At 51.1% G+C, this 17,339-nt stretch overlaps 1 protein-coding gene across 7 annotated transcripts in view; it reads right to left on the bottom strand.

Annotated features, from left to right (window-relative positions):
* The window catches only part of EPS15L1 (epidermal growth factor receptor pathway substrate 15 like 1), a gene marked incomplete at its 5' end in the record, with an annotated part of 101,740 nt that overhangs the window by 4,273 nt on the left and 80,128 nt on the right, over window positions 1-17,339 (bottom strand). For 4 of the 7 annotated variants that reach the window (XM_027771316.1, XM_014587336.2, XM_027771315.1 and 1 more), the window contains 1 exon segment: window positions 4,830-5,035. In XM_027771316.1, the coding sequence (XP_027627117.1) occupies window positions 4,830-5,035 (206 nt within the window). 7 annotated transcript variants of the gene reach the window in all.

The raw sequence follows: 17,339 nt of genomic DNA, 5'->3' as shown, positions 1-17,339 counted from the left end.
GGGTGGCCACGCCGCAATCCCTTCTCCTCCATTCTCCTCTCAGGATCCTGGGCACGCACACACACGCGCCCGGCGTGAGTTTAAGCCACCGGGTCCGGGACCCTAACCGCAGTCGACTACATGGGAGTCCAGCAACATAGCCATTATGCTAATTGCTGGTCCCTTAATTATTTGATTTCATTTTATTAACTATTAGAACTTTTTAATTTGACCAGAGAGGGAGAGAGAGCGAACGTTGAGAAAGCAAGTTGCAGGTCTGGGACTTGAACCACAGTCAGCCATGTGGGAATCTAGTGCCTTAACCACCATGCCACCTGCTGGTCCCTGGAAGTCTTAATTTCTTAGAGACACTGCCCAGAGAAACACTTGAGGGTGTGGACTCCCTGAAAATGGGCCCTACCTCCCTGCCAACGTATTTGACTGTGGGCCACAGATAGAGATCCTCCACCCTATCCCCCCCACTCTGGGGAATTTTCCAACACCTCATTGAGAGGAAAACAAGGAAAAAACAACACACACTGGTGGAAATGATTCCACCGTGTTGGTGTTGCTGACAACGGGCGGGAGGGGACGACCTGGAGGGAGAGGCGGCTGGGAACTCACTGAAGACCGACCGAGGCCTGCAGGGTCAAGTAACAAGCCTGCTACATCCAAACCGGCTGTCCGCCTCCAGCCCCAGCCGGCTTGAGCATGCCCAAATTAAAGGTGCTGAGGGGACCAGCAGTTAGCGTCATGGCTATGTCACTGGACTCCTATGTAGTCGACTGCGGTTCGAGTCCTGGACCCGGCGGCTTAAACTCACACCGGGCGCGTGTGCGTGCGTGCCCAAGATCCCGAGAGGAGAATGGAGGAGAGGGGATTGCGGCGTGGCCATCCCCCTGGGGGGTGATTTCTCGTTCTCCCCCATATCTCTCTCCAGGGAATGCATGCATCCTATAGCAAATTCAAAAACAAAACCGAAAAACGAAACAACACCTCAGATTGGTAGCAACTGGAGAAACCACCATTTCTGCATCCCTCTTCGTGCCAACTGTGGATCTGAGACACAGAGGATGCGAGAATGCTGCCCCCTCGGGACGGATGTGAAGTAGTCGCACCCGGCGTGAGTTTAAACCACCGGGTCCGAGACTCGAACTGCGGTCGCTGGGAGTCCAGCAACATAGCCATGACGCTAACTGCTGGTCCCAAGCCTGCTCGAAATCTTAGCCTATATGGCTCAGCAGGCTCGGTGGTAAAGACAGCCCCGCGAGGCGCCTTTCCTCACTGGGGACAGGACCTCGGTGAGCGAAGGTGTCTAAGCAGCAGACCCTCCGGATGACATGGACATGCTAGCTCTCCCTTCCCCGCTCCTGTGTTTATTCCGATGTTGAAATTGCACCTGCTCTGGTTTTTATTTTTTTTTTGGAGAGGTTTTTGCTATAGGGCGCGTGCGCTCGCCAGACAGACAGAGAGAGACAGAGAGATAGAAAGCAAGAAATCACCCCTCAGGGGGGATGGCCACGCCGCAATTCCTTCTCCTCCCTTCTCCTCTCGGGATCTTGGGCACGCACGCACACGCGCCCGGCGTGAGTTTAAGCCACCGGGTCTGGGATGCGAACCGCGGTCGACTACGTGGGAGTCCAGCGACATGGCCATTACGCTAACTGCTGGTCCCGACCTGCTCTGGTTTGATACCCAAGCACAGCGTCACCTGTCTATCTGTACTGTTTTTTTTTTTTGGAGAGTTTTTTTTCGCTATAGGGTGTGTCTGCTCACCAGAGAGACAGAAAGCGAGAAATCACCCCCCAGGGGGGATGGCCACGCCACAATCCCTTCTCCTCCATTCGCCTCTTGGGATCTTGGGCACGCACGCACACGCGCCTGGCGTGAGTTTAAGCCACTGGGTCTGGGACTCATTGCGGTCGACTACGTGGGAGTCCAGCAACATAGCCATTACGCTAACTGCTAGTCTACACTACTTTTTAACAAGGAGTTCTGAGAAAACCAGCAAACAGAAAGCCATTCTGCTACCCTCTCATGCGACTTCCTAAGAAACGCGTTTGCCTGAGACAGAAAGGGCTGTCGAAATACCAGAGAGGGGAGAGCCTGCCCACGAACCACTACGAGTACAAACAGCCTGTGGATGGAAATTCAGGGCTGGTGAGTTAGAAGGTTCTAGAAGAAATCACCACGCCCCCACCCCGGGGGAATGGCCATTCCACAATCCTTTCTCTTCCTCTATTCCCGAGAGTTGTGGGGGACCAGCAGTTAGCGTAATGGCTATGTCGCTGGACTCCCACGTAGTTGACCATGGTTCAAGCCCCGGACCCGGTGGCTTAAACTCATGCCGGGTGTCTGTGCGTGCGTGCCCAAGATCCTGAGAGGAGAATGGAGGAGAAGGGACTGCGGCGTGGCCATTCCCCCTGGGGGGTGATTTCTCGCATTCTGTCTCTCTGTCTCTCTCTTTCTGGCAAGCACACGCGCCCTATAGCAAAAAAATAAAAACAAAACCAAAAAACACCGTGGGTACATGTGTGTGTCATACCCCACATCCCAAAACAGGAGAGAGATGAAGGGATTGTAGCGTGACCATGCCCCCATGGGGAATGCTTTTTCACTTTCTCTCTCTTTCTGTCTCTGGTAAGTGTCCGTTCCCTCTGGCAAATTAAAGGAAAAAGAAAAAGAAGAAAGAAAGAAAAAAAAGGTATATACCACGTGGTGTAACTCACTCAGGGAGGACGACATCTCAAGGATTTGGAGAACGGGATGTTCGTTGTACCCAGGAGGGGAGCGAAAACACCCTAACGTGACGACATGCTGGAATAGCGTTCACACAGAGAAAAACAAAGCCTGGCTTTCAAAACTTCGAGATGCCTTTCTGAAAAGGGACTTCTACTTGGACTAAACGGCTTTTAGGGCTCAGCTGTTGGGTTCTGGCAAAAAAAAAAAAAAAAAAAAAAAAAAAAGCAAAGGGTTTTTGAGTTCGTCAATTCCAAGATAGAATTGTTTTGCTTTCCTTGTCGGTCATTGAAATGAACGTTGTAAATGTCTCTGAAGCCTATTGGTTAAGGGAGCCAGATCCTTTATGGCAGACTGCGGTTTGAATCGCAGCCCCAGTGGCTTGAAAAATATGCCCGGTGCGGGGCCGGCAGGTGGTGGTTAAGGAGATGGATTCCCACATAGTCAGCCATGGTTCGAGTCCCAGACCTGGTGGTTTGAATATCACACCAGGCACGTGTGTGCGTGCCCAGAGTCCTAAGAGGAGGATGGAAGAGAAGGGACTGTGGCATGGCCATCTCCCTGGGGGTTGATTTCTCACTTTCTCTCTTTCTGTCTCTGTCTCTCCCAAGTGAGTGCACGTGCCCTATGGCAAAAACTTAAACAAAAAACAAAACTAGAAAAAGAAAGAAAGATGCTAGGCCTGTGTGCGTGCATGCCTCAAATCCCAACAGGTTAGAGAACTGAAGAAGGGATTGTAGGGAACCAGCAGTTAGCGTAATGGCTATGTCGCTGGACTCCCACGTAGTCGACCGTGGTTCGCGTCTCGGACCCGGTGGCTTAAATCTCACGCCGGGCGCGTGTGCGTGCGTGCCCAAGATCCCGAGAGGAGAATGGAGGAGAAGGGATTGCGGCATGACCATCCCCCCTGGGGGGTGATTTCTCGCTTTCTGTCTCTCTGTCTCTGTCTGTCTGGCGAGCGCACACGCCCTATAGCGAAAACCTCTCCAAAAAAAAAAAAGAAGGGATTGTAGAGTGACTATACCCCGTTGGAAGGGTGCTGTCTCTCTCTCTCTCTCTGGTGAGCGCAGACAATTTTTAAAAAATCTAATTTCTCAGAGACCAGCAGGTGGCATGGTGATTAAGGCACTGGACACTCCCACATGGCCAACCACGGTTCGAGTCCTGGACCTGATGGCTTGCTTTCTCACTTTCCCTCTCCCTCTCTCTGTCTCTTTCTCTCTCCCTGTATGAGCCTGTCTCTCTCTGGTCAAATTAAAATAAGTGAATGAATAAATAAAATGAAATAAAGTTTCAAAAAAAAAAATCAAATTCATCTCGCTTTGGGTGTCATGCCTGGATCCTCTGATTCAAACTTCAAACTGCATTTGGGTGGGTCTGCCCAGACTCGTGCAGAGACTTTTCTGGGGACAGCACGACCCTCGTGTCACCTTCGTAATCTTGTTTACATACTTTGGAAGTGCGTACCAAGCTTGGCTTCCAGAAATCAGAGAACGCACAGCCTCTGTGCTGACAGAAATGATACCAAGTGTCAAGCGTGAAGGACAGAACCGGGCCTTGCTCTGTCACTGCTGGAAGAAACGTGCTCTTTGTCATACAGTATCCGAACTGTAGCTCTTTTTCTTTTTATTGAAAAACGGTTTTTCTTACAGAAGCAGCGGTAGAGAATAAATAACACCAGGGAAAGACAGGAGGAGGTACCCAGACATGTCAATAAGCCGGGAGAGGTATTCCCTGACAAAGACAAAAAAAAAAAAAAAAAAAAAAACCCCAAAAACAACGAAACAAAAATCCCACAGTTGACCCCATCGATACAGGAGCCAGATACCCACGTGGCTGACCAAGGTTTGCATCCTTGGAAAACACACCAGGCACGTGTGCGTGTATACCCCAAATCCTAACAAGATGGAGAAATGGAGAAGGGATTGGGATGTGACCACGTCCCATGGGGGGCTTTCTCCCTCCCTCTCCCTCTCTCTGTCTCTGGCAAGCAAATGCGCCCTTTGGCCATGAAAACAAACAAACAAACAAACAAACAAAAAACAAACCCAGAGAAGCTGTAAGCGGAGGGTGGGAGAGGGTGGCGCGGAGGCGGAGTGAACTCAACTTACAGAGGTGAAGTCTGCAAAACCCGAAGAAGAGGCCTTAGAAGGTTTAGCTGAAGAGGAGGGGACAAACGGATCCTTTCCACTAAACGGGTCCCCAAACCCCTTCTTATTTTGGAACGGGTCGCCGCTGTCAGCCCCCAGTGGCTGGAATGGATCGGGGGGTTCAGCAAAGTCTGCGGAACCAAGCTGGCTTACAGGTGTACTTTTACCTGGAAAGTTCGGGAGAAGGAGAAGAAGAAAAAAAAAAAGAAGAAGAAAAGAAACAAAAAAAGAAAGAAAGACAAGTTACTCACTTGACAGAGTGGGGTGCCGAGGAAGGCAGGATCTGACTGGCTCTCAAAGGAGACCCCTCTGCCTCTCTGGGGAGAATTAAGTAATGGGACGGACCCTGGGGACCCCGGGGTCTCTGTGAGGTTTATTCCAAGGGTTGACCCAGGTTGGGAAAGACACACAAAAAAACGGATGACACACATGCTAAAACCAGAGAGTGGTCTTTGAAAAGCTCACTTGCAGTGTGTTTCAAAGGGCTTCATTAGGGTACGACAATGCATTTATTACAATCATATCGGTTTAAAAAAAAATAATCATGGGACCAGCAGTTAGCATCATGGCTATGTCACTGGACTCCCATGTAGTCGACTGCGGTTCGAGTCCTGGACCTGGTGGCTTAAACTCACACCGGCGCGTGTGCGTGCATGCCCAAGATCCCGAGAGGAGAATGGAGGAGAAGGGACTGCAGTGTGGCCATCCCCCCTGGGGATGATTTCTCGCTTTCTGTCTCTCTGTCTCTTTCTGAAGAGCGCATATATATAGCAAGAACCTCTCCAAAATTTTAATAAATAAATAAATAATAATCATGACTTGGGGACCAGCAGATGGTGTGGCAGTTAAGGGCACTAGGTACTCCCACATGGCCGACCACGGTTCGATTCTCGGACCTGGTGGCTTGCTTTCTCACTTTCTCTCTCTCCCTGTCCCTGTTGAGTGCATGTGTCCTGTAACAAATTAAAAAAAAAAAAATAGTAATAGTGACAAATACAATTAAATAAGTAATTCTGAAAAACAAAAAACAAAAACATAAAAAAACAACCATGGCTGAACAGGAAAACACACTGCAAGCTTTGAACACTGAAAGACAAGGACTGGGAGTGAGATGAGGGAGATCTCTGTGGTAAAACGGGGGAGCAGGTTGTACGACGTGGTACAGCGTGGTTAGGTGTGTTAGTTAACACTGGTCTGGAGGTGTCTCACCCGACAAACCCAGCCTGCTTCCGTCCCGTTGGGGCTGGTGGCTCCCAGGGACAGGTTTATTGGGCCTTTCTGGGGCCAAAGCAAAATATGCCAAGCAGGTGACTCTGGGATGCTTGGATCCCAGCAGACCGACTGTTGAGGGGATGCTGGCCTGGGGGCAATGGCTGTTCCCATGGACTCTTGCCAACTTGCTGGAACATTCTACCAGGAACCAGAGCAAAACCCGCTGAGCAATAAGAGGGCCACATCTCAGGAGACTCCTGGAATCTAGCCGGGCTGACTGTTTTTGTCTGCCACCACTTTACCAACCCAAGGGGTGCCCAGGGTGGTCAGAGCATTCAGAGGCTAGATGTTCGGTTCAGGCCCAGCAGCACCCCAAGGTAAGGCCTGACGATATTTAACAGTGATTCCAATTTGCTAACTGAATCGCCACACGGTTACATTTTTTAAGAGAGAGATTTTTGCTATAGGGTGCAGGCACTCACTGGAGAGACAGAGAGACAGAAAGCGGGAAATCATCCCCCACCCCCCACCCCATCCCCCCCCCGGGAGATGGTCACGCTGCAGGCCCTTCTCCTCCATTCTCCTCTTGGGATTTTGGGCATGTACGCACATACACTCAGCATCAGTGAGTTTTAAGCCACCGGGTCCGGGGCTTGAACCACGGTCGACGATGTGAGAGTCCAGCAATGTAACCATTCCGCCATCTGCCATGGAGTTTCAAGGCCAGTGTTCTGAAATAAATCAAAGGCCAGCCTAACCCTGCAGTGGTAAAAGATGCTCAAGAGGTGGTTCTCTTAGGCCAGCCAGCGGCATGGCGGTTAAAGCGGCTGATCCCACATGGACCATGTGGTTCGAGTCCCAGACCCAGCAGCTTGAAAGACATACCAGGCACATGTGTGTGCATGCCCAAAATCCCGAGAAAGGAACGGACCGTGGTGTGGCCACCTCCGATGGGGTGCTTGTTTATTTTCCCTCTGTCTCTGTCTCTTCTCTGGCGAGTGCACACACCCTATAACAAATTTAAAAAAATGAAAATAAAAGAGAGAGAGAGAGACCAGCAGATGGTGTATTGGTTACGTCACTGGACTCCCACATAGTTGACAGCAGTTCGAGTCCCGGACCTGGTGACTTAAACTCATGCTGGGCGCATGTGCATGTGTGCCCAAGATCTTGAGAGGAGAACGGAGAAGGGAGTGTGGTGTGGTCATCCCCCCTGGGGGGTGATTTCTCGCTTTCTGTCTCTCGGGCGAGCAATGTCCTATACCAAAATCTAAAAGAATAAAATAAATAAAAAGGAGAAAGAGAGAGAAGTTGGATCCCACATGGAAGCCGGCAACATGCCAGGCACACAGATGGGCGCCCAAGACCCTCCAGGCCGGAGGACCGGCGGAAGAGGACCGTGACCAGATCCTGGAGACGGTGCTCATATTTCTTTCTGTCTGACACGCACGTGCTTCGTCATGGATAAAGAAAAAGGACAGAAACTGGGAGCTGCCTGCCTCACTCCACGGCTGACCGTGGCTGTACTTTCAGAAAGCACCCTGGCCTCGATCAGGGCCGGCAGGTGGCGTGGCAGTGAAGGCAATGGATCCTCACATGGCAGGCTGTGGTTCAAGTCCCGGACCTGGCAGCTTGCTTTCTCTCTCTCTCTGGTTCAATTGAATAATAATAAAAAATAAATTAAATTAAAATAATAATTCCTTTTTATCACTTTCTTTTTCTTTTCTTTCTTTCTTTTTTTTTTGGAGAGATTTTTGCTATAGGGCATGTGCGCTCACCAGAAAGACAGAGAGAGACAGAGAGACAGAAAGTGAGAAATCACCCCCCAGGGGGGATGGCCACACTGCAATCCCTTCTCCTCCACACATGCCTGGTATGAGTTGTTTTTTTGTTTTTGTTTTTGAGAGGTTTTTGCTATAGAGCATGTGCGTTTGCCAGAAAGAGCGAGAGACAGAGAGACAGAAAGTGAGAAAGCGCCCACAGGGGGTATGGCCATGCCGCAGTCCCTTCTCCTCCATTCTCCTCTCGGGATCTTGAGCACGCACGCATATGCGCCCGGCGTGAGTTTTAAGCCACCGGGTCCGGGACTCGAACCGCGGTCGACTACGTGGGAGTCCAGCAACATAGCCATTACACTGGCTGCTGGTCCCCCGAGTGGCCTTTTAACACACAGCTGATTCCTTCCCTCCAGCGTGACACTCAGTCTCTTCCATCCCAACCCTGCCTGCCCGGCCAGGCCGGCCACATTCTGCCCCTGCGTGCCCCAACCGTGCAGCCTGCTGTTCCCCCGCCTGGAGGCTCCTCCTTACTCTCCTGTCTGAGCTTGATCAGCTCCGCTCACACGTGACCCTGCAGAGGCCACCTGGGAGCCCACACCTGGCTCAGAGGCCTCCCCGCCCCTGGCCACTGCAGCCCTGACGCCCCCCCCCCCTTTTTTTTTTTTAAAGCTTTCTTTCCTTTTTCTTTTTAAGAGAGATTTTGCTATAGGGTGCATGCGCTCTCTGGCGAGACAGAGAGACAGAAAGCGCGAAATCCCTCCCCCCCCCTTCCAGGGGCGATGGCCATGCCACAATCCCTTCTCCATTCTCCTCTCGGGATTTTGGGCACACACATTCACACGCCTGGTGTGAGTTTCAAGCCACTGGGTCCAGGACTCGAACCGTGGTCGACTAAGTGGGAGTCCAGCGACATAGCCATTCCGCCATCTGCTGGACCCTGACGCCCTGTCCTTCTGTCTCTTCATTACGTATCTTTCTCTCTCCACTTCACGAGATTGGGGGCCGTGCTGCCCACCGGTGTCCCCTGTTACCTACAACAGGGACGGAAGCCCACTGTGGAACAAAGCCCTTTTTTAAAAAAAAAAACTTATTGCTATAGGGTGTGTACACTTGTCAGAGAGAGAGAGACAGAGACAGAGAGAGAGAAGGACAGTGAAGAATCGATGACCACATCGTAATCCCCTCTCTTCCATTCTCCCCCTCAGGGTCGTGGGCACACATGAACGTGCTCCTGGATGACTCCCAAAGCTGCTGGGTCGGGGACTCCAACCCTGGTTGCCCATGTGGAATCCAGTGTCTTGACCACCATGCCACCTGCTGATCCTCCTAATAAGCTTTTTTTTTTTTTTTTTTTTGAGAGGTTTTTGCTATAGGGCGCGTGCGCTCGCCAGAGAGAGAGAGAGACATAGAGACAGAAAGCGAGAAATCACCCCCCAGGGGGGGTGGGCAATGCTGCAATCCCTTCTCCTCCATTCTCCTCTCGGGATCTTGGGCACGCACGCACATGCGCCCGGCGTGAGTTTAAGCCACCGGGTCCGGGATGCGAACCGTGGTCAACTATGTGGGAGTCCAGCGACATGGCCATTACGCTAACAGCTGGTTCCCTTTTAAAGAGAGATTTGTGCTATAGGGTGTGTGCATTCTCTAGGGCAGGCAGAGTGAGAAATCAACATCCCCTCCCAAGGGGAGATGGTCACTCCGCAATCCCTTCTCCTCTTGGGATTTTGGGCGTACACACACACACACACACACACACACACACACGCCCGGCATGTGTAGTATAAGTCACCAGGTCCGGGACTTGAACTGCAGACAGCCATGTGGGAGTCCAGCGCCTTAACCACTATGCCATCTGCTGGCCCCTCCCAATAAGCTTTTATGATAGAAGCAGACATTCTGGACCCGCCTCTGGCGCCACGTCCAGCAATCCTTGTGGCTGATGGACGCTCTATATTTCTGAGAAACGACCAGCCCCTCAATCCGGACCCAACCTTGCAAAGTTATCCCCACCTTCCCACTACGATGGCTCGATCGATCGATTGAGACCATAAAAAGAGACTGTCCCTGCCAAGAGGTGGCAGACCCGCCCAGGTCTATGCCCCAGGGCACTCTCACCCACCTCCACTAGACCTGACCTGGCTTGCACTGCTGTCTCTGGTCAATTCTTCCCCCATCTGCCCTCCCACTGCCCCGCTGCAGCTGGGGTGTGCTCAGACCCAGTATGACGGGTGTCCTTGTATGAGGAGGAATTCAGGACACAGACAATACGGAAGGACGGCCACGTGGAGACACAGCAAGCCAAGGAGGGGGGCCTTGGAAGAACCCGGTCCTGCCGACACCTTCGTTTTGAACTTCGAGCCTCCAGAACCATATGATGAAAGATGGGCTGTTGAGGTCAGCAGGTGGGGTCGTGATTAAGGCATGGAGTCCCACATGGCCGACCGCAGTTCAAGTCCCACCCCCGATGGCTTGAAAATCACTCTGGGGGGGCCAGCAGGTGGCATGGTGGTTAAGGGTGCTGGACTCCCACATGAATGACGGCAGTTTGAGTCCTAGACCCGGCTGTTTACGTTCTCTCTCTCTCCATCCTTCTCTGGTCAAAATGAACTAAAGTTCAATAAAATAACTCTAAAAAAAAGAAAAGAAAAGAAAAGAAAATATATTAAAAAATAAAATAAGAAAAAAAAATCACTCTGGGTGTGTGTGCGGGTATGCATGTGTGCCCAAAGTCCCAAGAGGAGAATGGAGGAGAAGGAGTTACAGCATGGCCATCTCCCTGGGGAGGTGATGTCTCACTTTCCCTTTCTCTCTCTGTCTCTCACTGGTGCATGCACATGCCCTATGACAAAAACCTTTAAAAACAAAAAGCTAATTCGTCCCTCTCAAAAACTTTATCTTGATGTCCGATTGAAGCCACTCAGCCCCTGGCAGTCCCAGGGAGCTCACACAGGGGTGGAGAGAGAGCTGACCCTTCGAGGCTGCCGGAAGCAGTAACTGAGAACAGGGGTGTCCGCGAGGACCCACCAAGGCCAGGAGCAGGCAGGGTGCAGAGGAACAGTGTCCTGATGCAGGCTTAACCTGGGGCCTGCACAATGGTTCTCATGGCCTGGCCGTCCCCAGCTGCCTCACAGCTTCTGCCCAGCTTAACCACTGCATCTGGAAGGTACTCCCTGCAGGGGCTCACTGCCCCTCCAGGTCCCCCACCGCTGTCTTCCTCCTGTGGCACTTGCTTCTGTCCTGCCTGGCCTCTGTCCTGCCTGAGACTGGCCCCAGCAGACCACAAGGGCCAGCAAACACCACCCCGAGTCCCCAATACTGGTCATTCTGGGGCTTAGCCTGAGGGAGTGGTAGCCATGCAGAATCCAGGGGCCACAGGAACCCTGAACTCTTTGGGGAATGCCTTAGAGGAGCTAGGAAGAAAAAAAAAAAAAGCATCTGGTCCTCCTAGTTTGCAGCAAGAGTGTTAATTATCCAAAAAGTTTTGCCAGAGGGTGGGTGCATGCATTGACGAGGGTGGGGAGGTGAGTGGGGGTGAGGGTAGGGGTGAGAAAGCATGTCCTATGGGGAATGCTCACGCCTCAATCCCTTCTCCTCCATCTCTCCCTCCTTTTGGGGATTTGGGCACACACACGCACACATGTATCTGGCATGTTTCTCAAGCCACCAGGTCTGGGAGTCGAACCTCAGTCGGCCATGTGGGCTCCAACTGCCTTAACCACCAGGCCACCAGCTGGCCTGCAAGGTGCACAATGCCTGGGCTGATTCTTCCTTAAATACTAATATGACCATCACGTGGCAACATTGTAACAGCAGGGGGTACAGAAGGTGAGTCCAGGGGACAGGATCAAAGCCCAGCACGCCTTGAAGGCCCCTGTCCCAGCAGAAAGTCCAGGGAAGATGCTTGGGCTCAAGGTCTTGGGGTATTTCTTACAGGGTCTGATCCCAGAATGCAATTCTGCAAATCCTTGGAGGTTTGGCTAGAAGGGGAGGCAGACTCTAACTGGCCCCCAAGAACCAGCTCCCCAATACAGGAGGTTTCTTTGTTTTATCTTTTTTTTTTTTTTAGAGGTTTTTGCTAGAGGGCACATGCACTCGCCAGACAGAGAGAGACAGAGAGACAGAAAGTGAGAAATCACCCCTCAGGGGGGATGACCACGCCACAATCCCTTCTCCTCCATTCTCCTCTCGGGATCTTGGGCACACACACACACGCGCCCAGCGTGAGTTTAAGCAAACGGGTCCGGGATGCAAACTGCAGTCGACTACATGGGAGTCCAGCAACATAGCCATTACGCTAACTGCTGGTCCAGGAGGTTTCAAATAAAGCTGCCTCTTTGAGCTTTTCCCCTTCTTTTCAAGGGAGACAACCATCCTCCCCTGGCTTAGGAAAGAGCTTCTTATTCTTTATTTTATTTTTTGACTTTGTTTTCAATTGTTTCTTAGGGGAAGGGCAGCGAAGAATCCAGCCCGCTCCGATTTCAAGCTGAGGTTTCTGACAAGGCGGAGAGATTATCGGGGAGATGAAAAAGCCTCCGTTCACACCAAGAATTGCTTGCGCCTGGTTTTGCTCTCTGTTGCTGAAACCGTTGTTATTTAGAAATTGTGACTGCGTTCATACGAAACCAGGACACTTCAACTGCTTGACTCTTGTTTTCAGAGAAGGAAAAAAAAAAAAGAAAGAAAAAGAAAACAAAACACACAAAAAAAGAACAACGGTTTTTGCTCAGGTGTCTGGGCCTGGGTCTGGCATGGGAGCTGGTATCGAACTTAGCAAGTGCGAGGTTGGCCTAGACCACCCTTGTGATCTGGAGGCTTTTCTGCAAACAAGCCCACTGCCATGCCAGGACTTGCGGGAGCCTCAACCCCAACTTCCCACTTCGTGCCCTGATTATTTTTAGCAGTTCTTATTTAATTTTTTTTTTTTTTTTTAAAACATTCTGGGTTTAGTTCCTGCTTTTATGTAACCACTTCTGCTAACTCCTGCGTTGTTTTTCCGATTTTCGGAGGTGTCCCTTATCTCGAAGGTGACAAAGGAACTTGAATCTTGCTAGGTCCCCTCCACGGCGATGGAACCACCCGGTAGGTCGCCCTGCCTTCTCCTCCGGGCTCCCGATAACATGAGTAAGGAGAGGTCATTACCGATGTATACATTATGTTAATACGGAACACAAATCTACATAAAAAATGAACCAGCCTACGATCTGGTACTTTGGTTCCTAGATGGGACCTCCCGACCTGTCCCCGATGGCCATCCGCGAGATGACGGCGTAGCACAAGATGATGAATCAAGACAAATGGGATTAAAATGAAAGACCCCCCTCCTGGGGCAGGGGGTGCTGACTGGCCACCCCCAGGGATTCTGCATGAACGGGGAGGAGAAGGAATACAAGATTGAAGAGGAGGCAAAATACAACTTATTTTCAAACCGCAGCAGTTTCAACAGTTACCCAAGCGGTGTACCGAAACCGCACACAGAACTGACTTTAGCAAAAACAATATGAACCGAATGGTTAACCACAGCGTGTGCTGTTAAAAAAAAAAAAAAAAAAAAAAAAGCATGTGGACTCCCTCGGTGGCCAGCTCCACCCTGGTAGAAATTTCTTTAATTCTTTTATTGCTCAAAAAGTGCGAAGCTGTGTGTGCCCACCCGGCACACCGTTCAGGGAGGGGGGTGTTGTGGCCGGGTGGAGGGGGGTGCAGGTTCTCCTGGACTCAGGTTTCATGGAATATTCTGCCTTTTCCAGATTGCTTTTTAGGAAACTCTGTGCTTAAGGGGTCCCTGAAGAGGGTAGTATGGGGGGAAAAAAATAAAAAAATAACGGAAGGCACATGGGTATCCCGTGAGACCCCTTCAACAAATGACAAACTGCACAAGGACTCTGAAAGAGGGGTTTGCTGCTCTTGCTTTGAATTCTTTCCTTGGGAAGACAGAGGAGGAGGTTTGGAGTCCTGTAGGGGTTTCTAAGACGGATTAATCTGAATATTTATTAATATGAGCTGAGCGAGTGAGGAAGAGAGAGAGAGAGAGAGAGAGAGAGAGTTCATTACAATCAGACACATGCCGGGTTCTATTTGGACAATTCAATGCTGTTCTTGAAAAAAAAAAAAAAAAAAAAAACGTAGCTCTGAGGATGAGAGAGAAATACAAAAAGCCAGCAAAACCAAAAGAAAACAACAACACCAGAAAAACAAAGGGCCGTGGCCAGGGCAGCTGCTACACCCTCTCGGCCACTCCTCTGCAAAGGACGTCTACACGGCTGGATTTACACAACGCGGGCTGGATGCACTCAGATGATCCTGCATCTGACACGATGCGGATGATCACACGGCTGTCACTGTAACCTGCACAGCATGGGACGCTCGCTCTATGGCTGTCATTGAACCCTACTCAACACGGATGCCCACGCAACTGTCACTCTTCCCACACAACTTAAGATGTTCTCACAACTGTCATTCGCTCTCTGCAACAAGGGATGCCCGACCCACTGCTCCGGCTTCTGAGAGTCACACCAGACACAGGAGGGGCAAAGCTCATCCAGGGGGGGCTGCTGACATACATGCGACCTTATCCCTCTTCTCCTGCCCAGAGAGCAAAAAAAAAAAAAGGAGGATGGGGGGGAAGAAAACGGGCTGTCCAGTGTAATAACTTTTACAATTCACAACCCCCCGGGGACTTTTACTGAAAAAAAAAAAACCAACAAACTGCTTTGTCCCGATCAACGACCATATCCCATCTACAGAGAGGGAGGCTCGTTTTTTTTTTTGAATGTGACATGCAGGACCATGAAACGGGGCTTGCAAGGCTGACACCAGCCCTGCGAGCTGTTGATGAAGATGCGAGTAGGGAGCAAACCCTGCAGATCAAAGTGGTGCCGTGTAGCACGGCCCCGGGAGATAAAAATCTCAGGTTCCCGCGATGGCAGCGTTGAGATTTTTTTCCACTAAAAATATTTACCGAATTTGAAGAAAATCTGCTGGGTGCATTGAAAGGGAACAGGATGAGGTTTGGTTCTGAGAGGCTGAGAAAAGCTGAACAAATAGTTACTATTAAACCATCTATGACCGACGTGTTTTCATCCCCTGGGAGGTGGTCTGAGGTGGGCAGAGGTAGAGAAAAATCTCACTGGGCCGGTAAGCCCCATGGACAGGGTATCTATTCCACTGTTAATTAAAAGAAGAAGAAAAAGAAAAAGAAAAAATAAAGGGCAGGGTGGGGGAAGTAACCACATTTTGCAGGGTCCTCAAGAGATAAACATTATTTAAAGTGAGAAACACAGTTTTCTAGCGATGATTGCGAAAATCTCTTACATTTCTATGGGACCTGGGCCTACATGATATTAGCTCCATAGGGAAAATAAATGTGTACATGTGGGGGTGGGGTGTTCATGATCTGTTCATGGATTTACGAGTCACAAGGGAGTCTTCCTAACAAAGGTAATGCAGACTGGCAGGTCTCAGGATTCTGCTGTTAGAAAAATGATATTTGTTCTTTTTTATTATTTTTCTTTTTTTTTAGGTTTTTGTCACAGGGCGTGTGCATTTGCCAGAGAGAGAGACAGAGAGAGACAGAGAGAGAGAGAGAAATCGCACAATTCCCCTCCCCAGGGCGGATGGTCATGCCACAATCCCTTCTCCTCCACTCTCCTCCTGGGATTTTGGTCATGCACATGCATGTGCTAGGTGTGTTTCAAGCCACCAGGTCTGGGACTTGAACTGTGTGTGGGCAGCCAAGTGGGAGTCAGTGCCTTAACCTCCATGCCCCTGCTGGTCCCTGGATCCTTCCTCCAATGGGTGCTTATGACACGACCTGCTTGAGTGGCCGTGTGCTGGCCCTGGAGCAGGGGGTGCTGTCATGGCTCCTACAAAGATCGCCAGTGTCAGAGAGCTGTCTCTGCAAAGGGTGGGGAGGAGACATGCCCCATCTTACAGAACCCCTTTCCCAGAATGCCATGCACGCCTGCAGCAGTTTGGGAAGACGGTGAGGGGTCAAGAGTGCACGGAGGGGAGGACTTGGGGCAAGCTGGGACCCTGGTCGGCAAGGCGTGCGTTGCAGGTGAGGGCTGCCCTTCTTGGTCTCTTCATGGCCAGACCCCCTCCGTCAATCACACGCGCGCATGCGCTGTTCTGCAGTTGGCAATTGCAGCGGGAGGGGCAAGAGAGGGGGCGCTGACTCAGGGCTTTGAATGTGGGAGATGAAAGATGAGGAGCTGTTTCATCCTGTCACAGAAAAGCAGGGAGGCACCCCGGGAGCTGCAGCCTGCGCCCCTTCTGAAGCGTCTTCCTTAGCCTCCTCACCTCCCTGGAGGTGGAGCCTTCTAAGCTCGGAGCTGGGGAGACCTCCGGGAGGAGGCGGCCAGGGGCAGGGTGGCGACACTGTCTGTTCACGCCCACCCTCAGATGCAGGAGAGGAGCCGGCCTCTCTGGGCCAGCACCCCATCCCGGACCCCGACTGGCTGACCCCTGACTCCTCTGCTCTGGAACTCCAAGCCCAGGCATTTGCACCCCAGTGAACACCAGCTGACAACTGAGTCACAAGACACCAACTCAACCCACCCTTTGGGGCAGGAGGGTGGGTGTGTGCCACACGTAGGCAAATGTTTCTATTTTCAAACTCCAGTCGACCCTGCAGGACAGAAATCGCCCCGACTGCAGTCTGCCTTCAGGCGGTTTAAAATCAGAGGCTGGGGGCCGGCAGGCGGCTTGATGGTTCAGGTGCTGGACTCTCACATTGTAAACCGAGGTTCGAGTCCCAGACGGGGCGGCTTGAAAATCACACTGGGCACGTGTGCGTAAGTGCCCCAGATCCCAGGAGAACAGAGGAGAAGGAATTGTGGTATGGTCATCGCCCTTCTGGGGGTTGCATTCTCATCTTCCCTCTCTCTGTCTCTCTCTGGCTAGTACATGTGCCCTGTGGCAAGTCCCACCCCAAACCCCCCCCCCCCCAAAACAAAAAGAAAAAAACAATCGAGGTCAAGAAGAACAGGGCATTTTTCCTGATCTTTGGAGTATGGGCGGGGTGACCCTCAGTTCTCATTCACACCCTGCCAGCGGCCACACCCAGACTTAGATAGGTCCTGAGGCTGGGGGGTTAGGGGTGGGATCTCAGTAAAGAATAAGTAAGTTGCCTTGGCAAAAGAAAAAAAAAAGAAAAAGAAAAAAAAGGGCAGGGGTTAGGGGGGGTAGGCAGAAAAGGGGGTTCCACCAGATTGGGTCTTTTAGGAATCCTCAGGAGCAACGCCCCCGCTGGCCGGCAAGTTGCTAGAATGCTCTAGGTCCCCTGGAGATGGTGGAACTGCATGTCCCAGAATTTCAAATGTGCCCATCGAATTATCTCTTTCAGATCATCGTGGGAACGGATTTCAAGTAGTTAAGTTCAAGCTTGAGGTGCTAACCGCACGGTTCAAATGGAAATGCCATTTTCGAAATGGATCTTGTGTAATAAACAAGAGGTTTTGGGACCAAAACAGGCAAACAACGGGGG

The sequence above is a fragment of the Tupaia chinensis genome, unplaced genomic scaffold, assembly GCF_000334495.1.
Source record: "Tupaia chinensis unplaced genomic scaffold, TupChi_1.0 Scaffold000201_2, whole genome shotgun sequence".
NCBI lineage: Eukaryota > Metazoa > Chordata > Mammalia > Scandentia > Tupaiidae > Tupaia > Tupaia belangeri.
This window is presented reverse-complemented; position numbering and strand designations above follow the sequence as displayed.